A 16,195-nucleotide genomic window follows, 5' to 3' on the forward strand; every position below is an offset into this window, starting at 1 on the left:
ATATACACGTTATATCTTGTGATAAAGTCACAACATGCGTGATTATGCTGGGTTATGTGCCGGACTACTTTTTGGCCAGGAGCATTAACTTCCCTGGGGCCCTCCGTCACCGTGAAGTTGCTAGGACTGATATGAGAGTGGTATCGGTTTGTCATCTCTGCCCAAAATGACATGCTATTGCTTTAATGGTATAGTAAACCAATAGTAAACCAGTCAGGTGCTTCTAACTTTGTCTGTTTGGATTAGGAATCGTCCTCCTGCTTTGGCACCTGCCTTCACTGAAATTAGAAAATGAAATAAAAACCTTGTGTGAACCTTGTATCATTTATAATCCAATTTTACGGCCTCTGTTGTTATTTCTAATGCTAGATTCGACATCTTTAAAGAAGTCAGTTCTTGTGTATAAAAACAAATACATTGGCACTAATGTTATCACCAGGCTGGAATTTAAAGTTTGTCAGTGCGATTAGTCACAGAGCGTCACACAGCGTCCCTTTTTTTCTTTCCTCTGCTAAGAACATGGGATTCATCTCGCTTTCACCTGTCATGATCCTCCGCTTTTAAAATGTCCCCAGTAAATCACTTAGTCTTGAACAATATGACCGAGAGAAGTTATGTTCTTTCCAGACTGAAGTTCACATCCCATAATATTTCAGTACTCTCCCATTTTCTCTTTCTTTGTCTTTCTGTCGCAGTTTTTCTCCTCTCTCCTCCCACTTTTACTCCTCCTCACCTCTCATCTTCTGTTTCCAACTGAGGTGCAAATAGTCACTGGGTTCATTTTGGACTACATAGATAGAAAAAATAACTTCTAATTTGGATTAGGAGGACGAAAAAATAACAGATTTGTATCCTTCATCATATATATATTTGAATTCTCCCTTTAATTCAAGTTTTGCTAAATTATTTATGGAATTCTCATTAAATTTAGAAGCTATAGTATGCGCTGAATTGACATTCTGTGTGTCCTTGTGACCTAAGCAGCAGGTGAAACTGGAGGAGTACGGGAGGCCCAAGATAGACGGAGAGCTGAAGGTGTGCTCCATCATCAACCGCACAAAACAGGACCGGTTAGTCCAAACTCTACAAACTACGCAAAGGACATAATAAATTAAGCCAACGCCAGCAACGATGTAGTCTCACTGCGAAATTATCAATCAATATGTGTGTGTATGTCTTCAGGTATATATTCCTGTTCGATAAAGTGGTCATTGTCTGCAAGAGGAAAGGCTATAGCTATGAGCTCAAAGAGATTATTGAACTGCAGTCCTATAAAATGTCGGACGATCCAATGAACAACAGAGACATGAAAAAGGTAAGAATCATCCTTTTAAGTATGAAAAAAAAACACAGAGCAGAGCAATTTCGTCCACAGTGAACAAAGGCAGCCTTGCTAGTGCAGGTGATGAAACATCCTGTGTAATCATTACAAATGTTGCCCTTGAGCTGAAGCGCCTTGTTGATGGTAATTTCCAGATATGGAACTTATGAGTAATGCATTGAAGTGTCAGACATGCATTTTGCCCGTCCATGCTTGAAAGACTATGCAAAAGCAATGAAGGTCATTTAGGATTCATGAAAACGTACTGCAGTGCATTGCGCCAGCGATCTAACATGGCTTTTTGTTTTGAATCTGCATGTGTCTGTCCATGTTTGCATGTGTAACTGGGTCTTTCTCTGGTGTCTTTCTTTTTGCATGCTTACCAGTCAAGTGGAAAAATGGTAAGCTCAAATGACCTCTTTATTTAATTCATCTTCTCATAGTGGCCTATTATGGACAGTGTTTAATTTTGTTTTGGGGGTTTTTTGGGTCTCATGCCGTGATTGCACGTGCACCCCACCAGCTCTGTGACTGGTCCACTTTTTGGTCAGATGCATTGCTAAAGCATGTGGAGCACCTTTTAGAATTAAATGTGATCATATTTCTGTATGTTTTTGTACTTATTGATTGGAACACGCAGGTATCACAAGATTCTTTGCCTGTCTCTTTCATTACCATCCACATATCTCTCTGCCATCTGTTCCACACTCACTTTTTCTCTCCAGTGGTCTTATGGTTTCTACCTGATCCACCTGCAAGGGAAGCAGGGCTTCCAGTTCTTTTGTAAAACTGAGGAGACCAAGAGGAAGTGGATGGAGCAGTTTGACATGGCCATGTGAGTATGATTGCATGGAAGGGTTGACTACCGTTTAATATTAGATTTGAATTGCGAAACAATAACTTAGCTGAAAATTAAACTCTTTCTGTTTCTCATTCGCTAATCCAGTGAAGGAAACACCAGAACAATCAAACCACATCCCCACAAACAGAAACAAGCTGTCCTGGCTAATTAGTTCCTTTCATCCATTATTGTTCCAGGTCCAACATCAAGCCAGAGAGAGCCACAGCCAATCAGCATAACTTCCAGATGCACACGTTTGATAAGAACACCAACTGTCGAGCTTGTAAGATGCTCCTGAGGTAACAACCCCGATAACTCCAGTGCTGATGTGCATATCAGCACATTCATATTCTACAATGAATAATGAATGCATCTTCATCCAGATTTTCAAGGGCTACCAAGTATCCAACAATATTCAGTAGTGAAAGAGATTTCTTTTTCAGTGTTATATGTATAGTCTGGGGAGACACTTCACACACTTGTTTTAAACACCCTGACTGGGCTTATGTAACATTTATACACATGTACATATTTCCATGTTTTATGCAGTGGTGAAGTCAGATCATTTACTTAAATACTTTGATTTGACTCAAAGGAAAAGTTCAACATTTAAGAAAACAGGCTTATTTATGTTCTTGCTGAGAGTTAGATGAGAACATTGTCCATACTTAATATGAAGCTACCAACAGCAGCCGGCTAACTTAACAAAGACGGGAAAACAAGTAGCTTTGCTTTGTCCAAAGGTAACACCATGTCCCCCAAACTTCAGGTTTGTTCCCTGATGCTGTACACTGTAGTTACTCAGTATTTACAACAGTGGTAGAATTGACTTTCCTTTCCTCCAGATAGTCAGTAAATCAGAGGCTATATTAAAAAGTGTTACCCTTAATTGTGTCTATTTAATGTACTGGTGGACAGTTTAATTGGTCATATTTAAAGTTATAGTAGCTACAATTAAATGTACGTACTACATTAAAAAGTACGATTATTGTTATTAGAATTTATATTTCTTTGGGAATTGTGGTGGAGTTTCAGTATAAAGTAACAGAAAATAAAAAATTATGTACCTGAAACAAGTGTTGCTGCAATGCATTTGTAATGTAGTAATTTACATTGTTAGCAAATGTAGTATTATGTAATGTAGTATTATTAAAAGTCATGGTTAAACACTTGAAACATGTCTCTCGAGCAAAAAAAAAGAGAGTGAAGAATTGAAGTGCTAAACTGAAGAGATATTTTAGCCACATTTGGTGAGCAACAAACAAACAAACCGACTTTAATCACAGAGGGAATATGTTTTTGGCTACCATAGCCCCTCATTAGTGTCAAAGCAATCTTAAATAACTAGAAAATAACTAATTGTGACTGAGGCTGACTGAGGATGATATTTTCTCCTTCCTAACACCACCCACCCTGAGCACACCTCCTCCCAAGTGAGAGTGCTGCTCGACTACAGCAGGGATAACCCGTGTCACTGAATCACTACTTTCACCTCTATTACAGTCAGCAGGCTAAACTCCACTCTGGGTATTGACCCACAAATTTCATGGCTTGGCTGACCTAAATTCACAGAGCCAGTGGAAGCGGGGACCATTGTTCGCACTCCCTGCTAGATGCTAATTACTGCTGCAGCCCCAGCGGATCCTGTCGTGATTTATGGCACTTACTATTCAACACGGCAGTGTGCGACACATGCAGTGTTACAGTATCCCTAACAAATACAGTTCTGGGGTACGTGGTTTTAAATGGAGCGAGTTATTTTTGTGATTTTAAAGGATCACAAATTGGAAATGATGGCCCATGTGTAACCACAATCACAGGCTTACAGTAACAAACAGCAGCTCCCCTTGTGTGTTGTACTTACAAGAATTTAATTTGTGTCTGAGACACTTCCTGTTTGCATTACTGATGGGTGTGGGTGTGTGTGTGCGTGTGCATGTGTGTGTGTGTGGGTGTGTGTGTGTGTCCTCTAGGGGCATCTTCTATCAGGGCTACTACTGCGCACGCTGTGGAACAGGAGCACACAAAGAGTGTCTGGAAGTCATCACCATCTGCAAAATCAGTAGGTGTTTCCGCTAATCTTTTCCATTTAGAGCAAGTTAATTCTTTTTTATGAAACTTCACTCTGTCCACAATTAGAAACCTGCTGTCACTGAACACTGTCCTGCTTGTAGGCTACTTTATCCAGCAGGAAAATGGGGGATTGGTTCTTGTGGGGTTCCTGTGGGACGGTGGTTGTGTCACTGGGTTTGGTACCAAAGAGGAAAAACACAACTTGGAATCCGGAGGAATTATCTGGCCATCACTTGATATGCCCAGCCTTTTCAGCTGATATAGCCCTGATAATTTAGACTGGTTATTCTGAACCGTTTAGGCTTCATGAAGCAAGGCCTACTTGTGACCCATCATGATCACTACCATATGTCTAAGGATTAGACATATGGTAGTGATGTTTTATTTTAATTATTTTTAGAGGCCTGAAGAAGTGAAATGATCCAGTTATTCACAACCACAAAAAAAGCTAGTTGACATACATCTACAAAAGTAAATATTTTTTGTGTAGCATAAATGTTTTGTGTTTTTCCTGCTTTCTTTTTCTTATTTATCTCTTGATCAACTGTTTCACCTCAGATTTATCTTGTGACACGTTGAAGTGGAGTAGTCTCAGCCCCCAGCTTGGGAACCACAGATTTACCCTACCTAACTTTAGAAACTCATAGGTCTGTTTTCTCAAATTACAGCCAAGTCAGTACACTTTACTTCTAGGATTTAGCCAGAATGCAGCCAAACAAGCAAAATTGCTTTCCTGCTTGACTTAGCATATTACAAAGAGTCCCACAAAGCCCTGAACCATATTATGAAAGTAGTTCTACTCGAATATGCAGTTTAGATCAGGCACAATCAATAATGGTAGCCAGTTCTGTTGTGAATCCTCCCTGACTGTTACTGTCTGTTCTGTCTTGTTTCAGATCCTCATGACTTGGTGAGTACATCCTCTTCACCGTACTGTAGCAGTATTATCATTAATATCATCCTCTAATTGCTTTTGTCTTTATCATTAAATTAAGTAGGATTTTTGATTGTAATCATGTTGTTCACTAAGTATATGTGTCTCTTTGTTTAGGAACCTGGAATATCATCAGGTGAGAACACCTCCTGTCGCCTAAACATAGAGAGCATGTTAATTTGAAGCTGCATATTCTGTCAGCTGTCAAGTACAAGTTTGTTATAGACACAGCTGTTATTTACCAGCACAGTTCTCTACTGCCATCTAGTGGAGAGACCCACTACAATAATATTAGCCATGTAGAGTGGGTGGCAATGCATAGACAGAGAGATATACTTAAAATATTACTTGAAATTCAAAAACTTGAGATAAAACGGATTTCATAGCTGGTCTACAGTATCTTGGAATAATCAACACACATTGGTCGGTCTGGAGAGAATGAGATACCGTTTCAAATGACAGTGTTGCTCCTGCTTCTTTGTAATTATTGGCATTTGCCTTATAAGATCCTTCAAAGTGGACAGAGAAAGGGAAACCATGTGACAAAGATCCTGCATCAGATCTGAACGCAGGATGTTGTGGTTATATTGTGTGTATCAGTGCTCAGCAGGCAAGATTTTTATGTTAAAACAGCCTTTATCAGCCTAAATCGGTATGTTAAAAAAAAAGAGAGAAACCTAAGAGGGATATCAAAACTACAGTGAGCAGCACTGTGTCCAGACAAAGTGAGATTTAATGTTGTTAATGTTTTTTTTTCTCTTCATCTCTTCACTGTTCCTCCCACTTACCTCCATTAATACTCACTGCAAACACTTGATTGTGTTTCCAGGTCCCAAGATGGTGGCAGTGAGGAACTACCATGGCACACCAGCACCTCCGGGAAAGACACCGCTCTCTTTTCAAACAGGAGATTTTATCGAGCTGCTGAAAGGAGATCCTGACACCCCGTGGTGGGAGGTACAGTAGTCAATCACATCTATTTGAAGCCATCACCCACTTTGATACATAAAGTGTGAATATTGTTATTAAGACATTTGATGTTGTGAAACAAATCACTGACTATGAAATTAAAGCTGCTAATCTACAGCTTTAAAGGTGGTCACATCCATACTGGGTGCCGGGGTAGAACTCTCTTTTTAAGAGAGCCTGGCTCTGTCCAAACGTAACAAAATCTGACTTCCAAGCCTCTCCAAAGCCAACTAATTTACATTTTGTTTGTTTAATCCATACAAAAACTGGCTTTTTTGTCTTGGCAGTAACTTCCTGGAGTCTTGTCATCACCATGAGGAAGTCTGTGGCAAGGCTAAGAAATAGTCCAGCGCAAAACCCCCTCATAAAACCACAACTTGTTTTTTATACTTCAGTTTTTGTAGGGATTAAATAAAAGAGATATACTGTGTTAATTATTTTTAATTAGGCTAGCTGTTTCCCCCACTTCCAACATTTATGCTAAGCTGGCTGTAGCCTTGAATTTACCGTACAGGCAAGAGTGGTTTCAATCTTCTTATCACAGTCTCAGTAAGAAAGCAAATAAGCGTATTTTCCCAAAATGTCACACCTTGCCTTAATCCAGTGTGCATCAATAAAGCTCTACCAGCAAACCTGGACGATCCTCTACAGTATATTAGGCTGGATGACAGGAGCTCCAACACTACAGTACTTGCTCCGGGCACTTGTGACACGCTGAATCACACTTTCAGCTTCTTGTGTGAGGCTTGCTTTTCCCCAAGTGACTCAGGGCAACTTTCTGAAGCCATTAATTTAAACTCACCTACTGCTTCCTCCTCTTCCTATCCCTGTACCGCATGACAGCATAATCTCTCCATGCAATGTCAGTGGGTGTGCTGACCTTAAAAATCGATCGCTTCAGGTAGCAGACGTTGAAGCCTGTCTGGCGCTGATGGGCAAACTTGACAGATGTGTTCATTTAATTGAAGGTGCAACACCTAGCATCAATGTGTAATGTGTATTCAGTTAAAGCCAGTACTGCCAGTGATTTTATAAGATTTTTCCTCATTTTTTCATTGGCACAAGTTTTTCTTTCTAGAAAAATAAGCCTGTCCTGTTCGATATTTTTTCCTGTTAAATCCGAGGGCAATTTATTACTGCACTGTAACTACATTGACACAATCCCTTACTTTAATTGAATTTACTTTCCTTTTCATTGTGTTTTTAAAACAATAAATGCATTTCTTTGCCTTATGTAAAGCACTTTTAATTGCATCAGTATTTGAAGTGCAATAAGAACAAACTTCCCTTTACCTTGCAGGGAAAGCTGATACAAACACAAAAGAGTGGCTTCTTCCCCAGTTCATGTGTAAAGCCTTATCTGGACCCAAAGGTAAGTCACCCAGATGAAGAGAATCATTGCAGTATGTGTGTTTCTCTTCAGTGTACACTTAACTTGCTCTGTGGGACATACATATAAATGATCTACTTCTTAACTATGGTTTTATTTTTGTTTATAAGCTATTTAATGTGCAGTTTCTGTTTTTTTATGACAGCCCTTCCAGTCATTATCGAGCCGGCAGTCCTCAAGGGAAGCAGACTACTATGGATATCCATGGTAAGACCCTTATCTTCTGAAGGTTGTGGATTTAAGGTTATTTCATCCTCATACTTTTAAGTCCCTGTTCATTATATACTGCTATTACCCTGAGGTCACTATCCTTTAATTACATCAGATTTATTCATATTATGACTAGTATACCATTAATTTCATGCACTAGTTCAATTTAAAGCAAACTGACCCCAAACATGACCGCAACCAAAAGATTAATTACTGCATTGGTGTTTGATGTTAACGATTTGTAAAACCTTTTCGATGTCATTCGATTATTTAACTTTGTATCAGGAGGTTACAATATTTATTCTCCGCTCCTCTGTAGGTTTGCAGGGAACATGGAACGCCAGCAAGCTGACAACCTTTTAAAATCCCACAGCAGTGGGACCTACCTTATCAGAGAGAGGACAGCGGAGGCAGAGAGGTTCGCCATCAGCATCAAGTGAGTGTTTGACATCTTGAAGGAGAAGAAAGTCCCAAGGTTTTTATCCACATCTCATGGGGAATAGCCAGTCTTCAAGTCTTTAAGACTGGTGCTGTAGGGAACTGCGTTAAGACAAATAATTTAAGTCGCACAGTGTGCCATAACTGTGAACATTATTTTGGTTCATTAGTCCTCCAGGTATACAACTAAATATTTGATGTTAACAGCAGCTGAACCCCAAAGGCAAAGTAACATACTAAATGTTTTCAGATAAAATGTTGAGGACAATTTAGTCAGTTTCAATTGTAAACAATTTCTCTGTGGTGTTACAGATTCAATGATGAAGTAAAACACATCAAAGTCATTGAAAAAGACAGCTGGATTCACATCACTGAGGCCAAGAAGTTTGAGAGTCTTTTGGTACGTGTGTGTTTAACTACAACACAAAATACCCACAGTCAAAAGAAAAAAGAAATCAGTTGGTCACAATTTTTAATCCTTCTGTACTGTTTATTATAACAGGAGCTGGTGGAGTACTATCAGTCCCATTCACTGAAAGAAAGCTTTAAGTTGTTAGATACCACATTGCGATACCCCTACAAGTCAAGAGAACGTTCGCTAACGCGGGCCAGCACACGCTCGCCAGGTAAGCCTTCCAAGTGTTCCTTTTCTCCAGAATCTTGTGCACAAAATAAGAATGCAATGGCTTTCAACCTGGTATCACATATCAACCAATACCAACACACAGCCTGACCATAGCCTGCTCTATCGCTACTCCGCAAGCAACACAATATGCTAATCAAAATCATACAATTTCGTACATTAGAGCTGATAAATGACAGTCCAATTACCTTTCTTTCTTGTTACCTCGCTGATGCAGTTTTGTTTCATGAATAGTAATCCTGCTTGGCCAGTGGAAAATGAACAACATGAACCATTAAAAGGGCCCTATGGAGTTTTCTTGTAGCCGAACAAAAGTTTGTTTACATTCCGTTTACGCACAAATCTGTGCTTAAACTGTGCGTACGAAAGTTGTATGCACATGCCGAAGGTGAGCCTAAGGATATCACACTGCCTATCTGCAAGCTATTTAAAAGGGGTGTGCAAGTGTGAACCCTTTTATTAAACTAGGGAGAATGGGGATGTGGGGTGTCCACATTCACTGATCCATTGAAAAGAGACAGCAAACTGTAATTAAGGATTGAGGCTTGTCACTCGTGCTGATTACAGAGGCTCAGCAGACGGACATGCCTCTCCACCAGAAGCATATCTAAATACAGAGTAAGGAGCAGGTTCTAGATTAATTTTTATAACATCTTGGTAAGTAAGCTCATAGTAAGTGAGTTAAAATTGCCTGGACGTTGGCGTCAGATCAACCAATTGTCGATCGTCCCTTCAATTGTCGGCCACCAGGCACTTGCCAGTGAGCTTTCCCTTTAGACAGGGCTCCAGTTGAGGGCCCCACTCTTTCTGTTCTCGGCGAGGAAGCTTTTTCCCAATGTTGTCCGTAAGGGTTGTGGAATCATTCTTGATTTACCAGTCTACCTAGGTTACAACCCCCGCCTATGGTCACGAGCTTTGGGTAATGCCCAAAAGAATTAGATCACAGATAGAAGTGAATGAAATGAGTCTCCTGGTTAAGTTTACCCCTAGAGGTAGGGTGAGAAACTTAGACATCTGGATGGAATATCAGCTGAACTGCTTCTCCTCGGACTACTGTGGCGGTATCCATAGCTTTTCCAGCTAGAAGTAGACCACTGGTCAGACCCGGTACAAGCTGGAGGAATTATGCAATCTGGCCTCTGGCAGTACCCTCGGATGGGCTCCTTTGGTTAGCTGGCTGCCATCGTGAGCCGGACCCGGATAAATGGAGGATAGTGAATGATAAATGAATATGACAGTACGTATTGTACAACGTTATATAGATGTTATAATGTGCAGGTCTAGCTTACAAATTGAATCCGTTACCATCTTCGCTGTGGGTATAGCAAGGAAGAGTAAAATAATTGAGACAGACTACCTCCCACTCTCATTGTCTTCACTGGTGCTGTCTTCCTCTCCTCAGGCCAGTGACTCTCCTGACTCATACAGAGTGGAAAGGAGGAAGTCCAGAGGGGAATAGGGGAGTAAAGGAGACAAGCAGTGAAAAATAGATAAAGAGAGAAAGACAAAGAGAAAGAGTTTGTCAGCTAACTCAGAGGCCCGTGGACTGGCTGTCTGAATTGGCAGCCCTCTCTGCCTGTTAGACTGTATCAGTACTGGCTCTGGCCTTGCACTGGCTTCTGTCCTACATTGGCCTGCCTTTTGTTCAATCTGCAGGAAGAACTGGCCACACCACCAAGATTGTTTCCCTTCTGTTTTGGCTGAATTTGGATATGATTGGAGACAATTGAGCCTTTGCTGATGACAATGTGCTCTCACTCTCTCTGTTGTTGTGTTTTCAAGCATAGTTTTTGTATTTTAGTAGTTGCAGGTGCCTCACACCCTGCAGGTGTGCATGGAGACAGTGGTGGGATTAGGAAGGAGCTATTATGATGAAGCATCTATGATCATATATGAGTATATTATCAGTGGGTTTGTTCAGGGGCTGCTAAAAGCCGTGGCCAATTACATCCGCTTCTCTCATTTCCTTTAAAAGCTATGCTTTCTGCACCATTATGTGGTGTTTGGTAATGGAGTAAGAGTCCAGTCAAACATTGTCTGGGAGGCTGTAAAGCAGCTGAAATATGGTTCAAAGAGCAGAAGATGTAACCTGTTCATGTATTATACATTAAAAGTCCAGCAGACATTATGTAGAATTCATACATGTAGAATAAACAAGTAGAATTTCAAATTGTGTGTTCTGGTTTTACCTAATTTCCATTACATGAAAATTGAGTCAGTTAGTTCACATGCGACATTAGAGTAATTACTGCCCAACTGGGAACAAAACAGGAGTCTCTTTAAGTCTTTTTACATCAGTGCAAAAACTGACAATTCCGACACCGATCCTGTTTGCAGTTAAATAACAAAAATAGTTGTTGTCAGTCATCCCACTAAAACTATTGTCAAATCATGACAACACAATTATCACGAATAAAAATCATGGAAACAGAACCCTATCTTTAAGAGAGAGACAACTTCAATGCACCAGCTTTTCTGTTTTTAACTCTGCCTCTGTCTCCAGCTCTGCTTGCTCTTCAGAACATTTTCCTGCTTTATTTCCTCCTCTATCTCTTCTCCTCTCAGCAGCCACCTGCGCCTCCTACAACTTCTCCTTCCTCAGTCCGCAGGGCCTCAACTTCTCCTCCTCTCAGAGCTCAGCTCCCTTTTGGTCAGGTACTCAGGTTTTTCTTTCTTTTCTTGCTCCTGTTGTCTTCCCGCACCTCATTGCTTGTAATTTCATAATAAACCATTGTGCTCTCGACTTCATTACTTCTTCTCTGTGGCGCTCTTTTCATTAACGAGAACATTTCAGTTCTTCCCAGGATGACACTCCCTCATTAAATCAAGAAAAGAAAACCAATTTCCTCTCCCATGATGAAACAACATGTCCTTTCCCATCATGCTCATTTGTCATTGTGTGACTATGTGCTAGAAACGGAACTGACTCTCTTCCTTCTGATCTTTCTTCACAACTAATTACTACCACAAAATCCAGTATTTCTGTCTGTAATTTATATATATATATATATATATATATATATATATATATGTGTGTGTGATATAAGGTGTTAAATTCTTACCATGTGAACGCCATTTCCGTCTTCGCAGTGTTTACTCCTCGGGTGGTCAGTACAGCAGTGGCCAGGTATAACTTTGCAGCACGAGACATGCGAGAGCTGTCACTGCGAGAAGGGGATATTGTCAAAATCTACAGCAAGATCGGTGGAGACCAGGGCTGGTGGAAAGGAGAGGCCAACGGACGAGTGAGTAAACTACGGAAGTCTGTTCACTGAACTGATAAAGGAAATAATGGCCACAGACTGAAAAGCCCACATAAATGGAGAATGTTTTGGATGTTGTAATCTTTGCAGATTAGTACTGTTTGATTAAGTTTAAGTAAGTTAAGTAAGTTAGGGATGTACAAAGACCAAACCAAGTATTTAGACACTCTACCTCAACTTATGTGGGCTTTTGTGTCAAAGTGACTAGATTTAACAATAAATCCATTAATATTAAAAGCAGTTGGTTGAAATAGAAAAGTCTGGCTGCTGGGAAATGTGCCAGTTTCATAGGCTGGATGTGATGTCTGCTTTTTATTCTAGGGATGTTCCTCATTAGGTTTTAAATTTGACAGTGTTCATGTGTTGCTGTGGAGCCAGAGTGGGTGTATCTACTTTAGAATTGTACTGTACAGCTAAACTGGTTTGTACTGTAGTGCAGTCCGAGCTGAGGTAATGTAGCTGTCTCATTTTGATTTCATTATAGCGTGTTGCCATCTTGCTTTTTACTCCTTCAAGGACTTTTATGAAAACAAGTTTTTTTGATTGATTTACAAAGAGCATATCTAGGGAAACAGACTCAGAAATGCTGGTTGAATAAAGAGACACTCCATGTAGGTCAGATCTCATGGACACCAGGTGTTAACGTGCAATTGGAATCTGGTTCAGGAAATATGCACCTGTCACTGCAGTATGCTAATTCTCACAGAATGCATTGCAATCAAAATGTCCCATTAACCACACCACTTCTGGAGGTGCCCTGGCTCGCACTGTTATCGGATCTTAGCCAGGTGTAAATGCCTCCCACCCCCACCATTTCTGACATGTCAAAACTTTGGTAGCACCTAAATCATCATTTTAGAGTTGTCTCATTAAGGCCATGTGAGGAAGAAAGAATCAATGCTTAGCCAAGCACTCATAGAAACATCACAACACAACACAACATGCATGCTTCATGGAGCGTGTTATTTTTCATCACCGCATGGATCAGGGTGCATTATCCCACTTTTATAATGACAATTTGCCAGTGATACAAATATAATGTGTATGCTCTATAAATACGTATGGTCTTTAAATGCATATTGTGTTGGTACTATCTCTGTCAGTTCAGCACTCACTACTCCTGCAGGGAGGAGAAGTTGTTGCCTGGCAACAGCTGAAGTAGTATTTGAAGTAGCCTTCAAATATTTTTTAGACCAGGGATGAGGCTTCTACATCTAAAAAGGATGCACATCCTCTAGCAAATTAAAGCATTAAAGTATTCTGAGCGGCATTAGTCTAATCTGCATTCATGCTACACACACAATGGATTCAATTTAGTGTTACCAAATGTTTATCTCACTGCATGTACAGCTACACTGGATGTAAAAAAGGCATCTGAATAAACACAATTAACATCCCGTGTTTGCATTTGCTACTATAAAGAGTCTATAGCTCTCATAATTAACGTTTTATGTTTCAGATTGGATGGTTTCCCTCAACCTACGTGGATGAAGAAGGAGTGCAGTAGAGCTTGGATGTTTGTTGGTCTTGCTCCCTTTAAATCAGGAACCATCTTCTATCTACTGTTCTCAGAGAAAATTACTCACTCTCTCCAGGAAAATAACAAGATATACAAAACAAGACTGTTTTTTTATTTGTTTGGTTATTTTTTGCTGGATACTCATTTTTCAGCGAGTGTTTCTACCCCATTTCTCTATCTTCAATTATGCATCAGCTTTGCTCATGTTTGTTTTGTTTGTTTTTTTTGGGGGGGGGGTTGTTTCTGGCAGGATGTCCTGTTTAATTTCTGTACAGGAAAGAAGAAAAAACAGGCTTGCTGTCCGTCAGCCTCTGTGCGCTCTGTAGAGGCTTTATTGAACTGAGGACACGGCAAACATTGACTGTGGATAGCTTTACTTTGAAAAAGGCTCCCCTTTGTTGCAGGTCTCTATGCGAGGTGAAATAATTGTACAGTATAGATAATTTATTGAATAGAGATTATTATCATTACTAATGATTATTGTGGGGAAGTTGATTAAAGTAACAGCAAGGAATCGGAGGAGGAAAACTAAAATAAGAAGAAAAAGGACAGATGCTCTGTTTTCATGTTGAGAGATTTTGCCTTAGTTGTCATGGTGATGCCTTGTGGGCTGACACCAGTGGAGGGAATCGACTTTGTTGACTGGTTTTACTTCTCCATGTATGCATGTGCCCATGTGCGGCCCACACAAACACACACACACACACACACAAAGACCAATGTACAGTACGGTGCCTTTGAAGAATGGTCGTTGCTTACTGAACCTCAACATCAGCCAGTAAAGAACATTGCCATCCTAAAAGACAGTTCGTCCACATCCAGTGGACTTTACTAAAGGAGGGGGGGGGAGGCACTTCTACAACATACCGGGACGGCTTGCCTTCTGAGCCCTCAAAAACAAGATGGTGAAGCATTTAACTTATCCAAACTGGTGACTGGATGGACAGTTGGAGGGTTTTTATAGTCAACAGGAATCACATACACAGTTCACATCAGTCTTGGCGTCATACGTCTATGGGTGCAATCAGCTGGATGCGAAAGGGAAACAGCAAGACATTCCACTCGACTGCCACTTCACACTTTTAAAACTCTGTGTTCCTTGTTTTATTGATTGATTTTTTTTTGTTGCACAGAATCAAGATTATTTTTTAATTGTTGACAACTGGACCAACAGTTGTTGTTGTCATTTAAAGCCAAAATCAGCCATGTTTTAATGTCTGCATGGAGTTTGATGGATTGCTATGATTTTTCGTAACTTGCCTTACTTTTACAGATGATCAGGTGATGGGAAGTTTCTTTTAATGTTAATCATTTTCCATATGTGAAATCCGTTTTGGTGCTGTGCAGACTGGTGAAAACAGTGTCAAAAGATTTTTAATCTGAAGGAAAACTTTGTGTGCTAATTAACATTAAGCCACATCATTTTGTGATTTTCTAGGGGTGCAGTGCTCAGTGTTTCCATTTACTACCAGTAATGCCCTAGTGCCATAAATACTTTTACAGATTTACAGCCATTAGACTGCAGTGTGTTGGCATACTGCTTTAATCAGTTTTCTATTGAGCGCATAGATGTACTGTACCAGACAACTTTCCAATTCTAGTTACACAGATATTCAGATGTTTATTGACCCTGCCAGCTCAGCTTTCTATAAAAGGTTAGTTCAAATGATGTTTACATTTAATTTGATGTACAGCATATTGACCATCTCTGTTTATATGGCTTTGCCTATAGCCTTCATAAATTCCACCTGCACATTTTAGTATTGAGATATTGCTTGCAGCTTACACCAAATTGTCTTTTCTTACGTTTTTTTTTTTCCAGAAAAAGGAAGAAAAAAAATTTATTAAGACTGAGGTCTTGCTTCAAATGGTTAAAAAATAAATCAGTTACATGCGTTACATTTAGCTGATGGTGTTCTCCAAAGCGACTTACAATTGCTAAGTATTTCAGAGGTCACATGCCTCTGGAGCAACTATGGTTTAAGTGTCTTGCTCTAGGATACATTGGTGGATGTGTCACTGTGGGGAATTGAACCCAGGTCTCTCACACCAAAGGCATGTGTCTACTGCACCATCACCACCCCACCCCCAGTTATCAAAACGATTTCAACTCACTGTCAGAGCCTTCTTGCACCCCGGGGAGAAGTAAAGTGCAAACACTGAGCACATCAGCTCTGGCTGGTTCACAAAAACTTATGGAGCAGAAGATGCTGATATATTTAGTTTCTAAACTTTTGACTGTCTATGATGTGTGTTATTGCAAAGGCTGATCGCCCCGAAATACACAAAGTCCTACCACTGTGTGAGGGAGACCTCCATGTTGTCTTAAACGAGGGGAAGGGGGGGTTCTAGTCGCTGTTTATGTAGTGGACAAAAACCCATTGCATGTGGCTATTGATATTTCAACTCCTGTCAGTACATCCTCAAAAAATAAGTACTTAATTGTGTAAATTTTTTGAATGGTTGAGTATTCCGAAATGAGGTCTATCATGAAATAAATATTTCTCTTTTGGTTTAAATATACGACTGAATCATTTTGAGTTTTGAGTTGTATTTTGAGCTTTTGTTTTGCTGCAAATGATAAAAACACCCAA

At 40.1% G+C, this 16,195-nt stretch overlaps 1 protein-coding gene across 6 annotated transcripts in view; it reads left to right on the plus strand.

Moving 5' to 3' along the window:
• vav2 (vav 2 guanine nucleotide exchange factor) overlaps nucleotides 1-16,124 on the plus strand; it is a 224,714-nt gene extending 208,590 nt beyond the window's left edge. Inside the window, exons 13-29 of one of the 6 annotated variants that reach the window (XM_038734638.1) lie at nucleotides 985-1,070; nucleotides 1,183-1,315; nucleotides 1,708-1,722; nucleotides 2,047-2,156; nucleotides 2,360-2,461; nucleotides 4,136-4,224; nucleotides 5,132-5,145; nucleotides 5,287-5,305; nucleotides 5,999-6,126; nucleotides 7,439-7,510; nucleotides 7,674-7,735; nucleotides 8,058-8,174; nucleotides 8,489-8,576; nucleotides 8,679-8,802; nucleotides 11,385-11,474; nucleotides 11,910-12,064; nucleotides 13,542-16,124. In XM_038734638.1, coding sequence (XP_038590566.1) covers nucleotides 985-1,070; nucleotides 1,183-1,315; nucleotides 1,708-1,722; nucleotides 2,047-2,156; nucleotides 2,360-2,461; nucleotides 4,136-4,224; nucleotides 5,132-5,145; nucleotides 5,287-5,305; nucleotides 5,999-6,126; nucleotides 7,439-7,510; nucleotides 7,674-7,735; nucleotides 8,058-8,174; nucleotides 8,489-8,576; nucleotides 8,679-8,802; nucleotides 11,385-11,474; nucleotides 11,910-12,064; nucleotides 13,542-13,589 — 1,452 coding nt within the window. In that variant the 3' untranslated portion in view covers nucleotides 13,590-16,124. Of the gene's footprint in view, nucleotides 1-981; nucleotides 1,071-1,182; nucleotides 1,316-1,707; nucleotides 1,723-2,046; nucleotides 2,157-2,359; nucleotides 2,462-4,135; nucleotides 4,225-5,131; nucleotides 5,146-5,286; nucleotides 5,306-5,998; nucleotides 6,127-7,438; nucleotides 7,511-7,673; nucleotides 7,736-8,057; nucleotides 8,175-8,488; nucleotides 8,577-8,678; nucleotides 8,803-11,384; nucleotides 11,615-11,909; nucleotides 12,065-13,541 lie in introns of those variants that run through there. The other 5 variants (XM_038734635.1, XM_038734633.1, XM_038734639.1 and 2 more) reach the window with 5 other exon arrangements.
• Nucleotides 16,125-16,195: the final 71 nt, after the last annotated feature.

This window comes from Micropterus salmoides, unplaced genomic scaffold (assembly GCF_014851395.1).
Source record: "Micropterus salmoides isolate LMB-PRFRI ecotype aquatic unplaced genomic scaffold, ASM1485139v1 Ms_hic_scaffold_20, whole genome shotgun sequence".
NCBI lineage: Eukaryota > Metazoa > Chordata > Actinopteri > Centrarchiformes > Centrarchidae > Micropterus > Micropterus salmoides.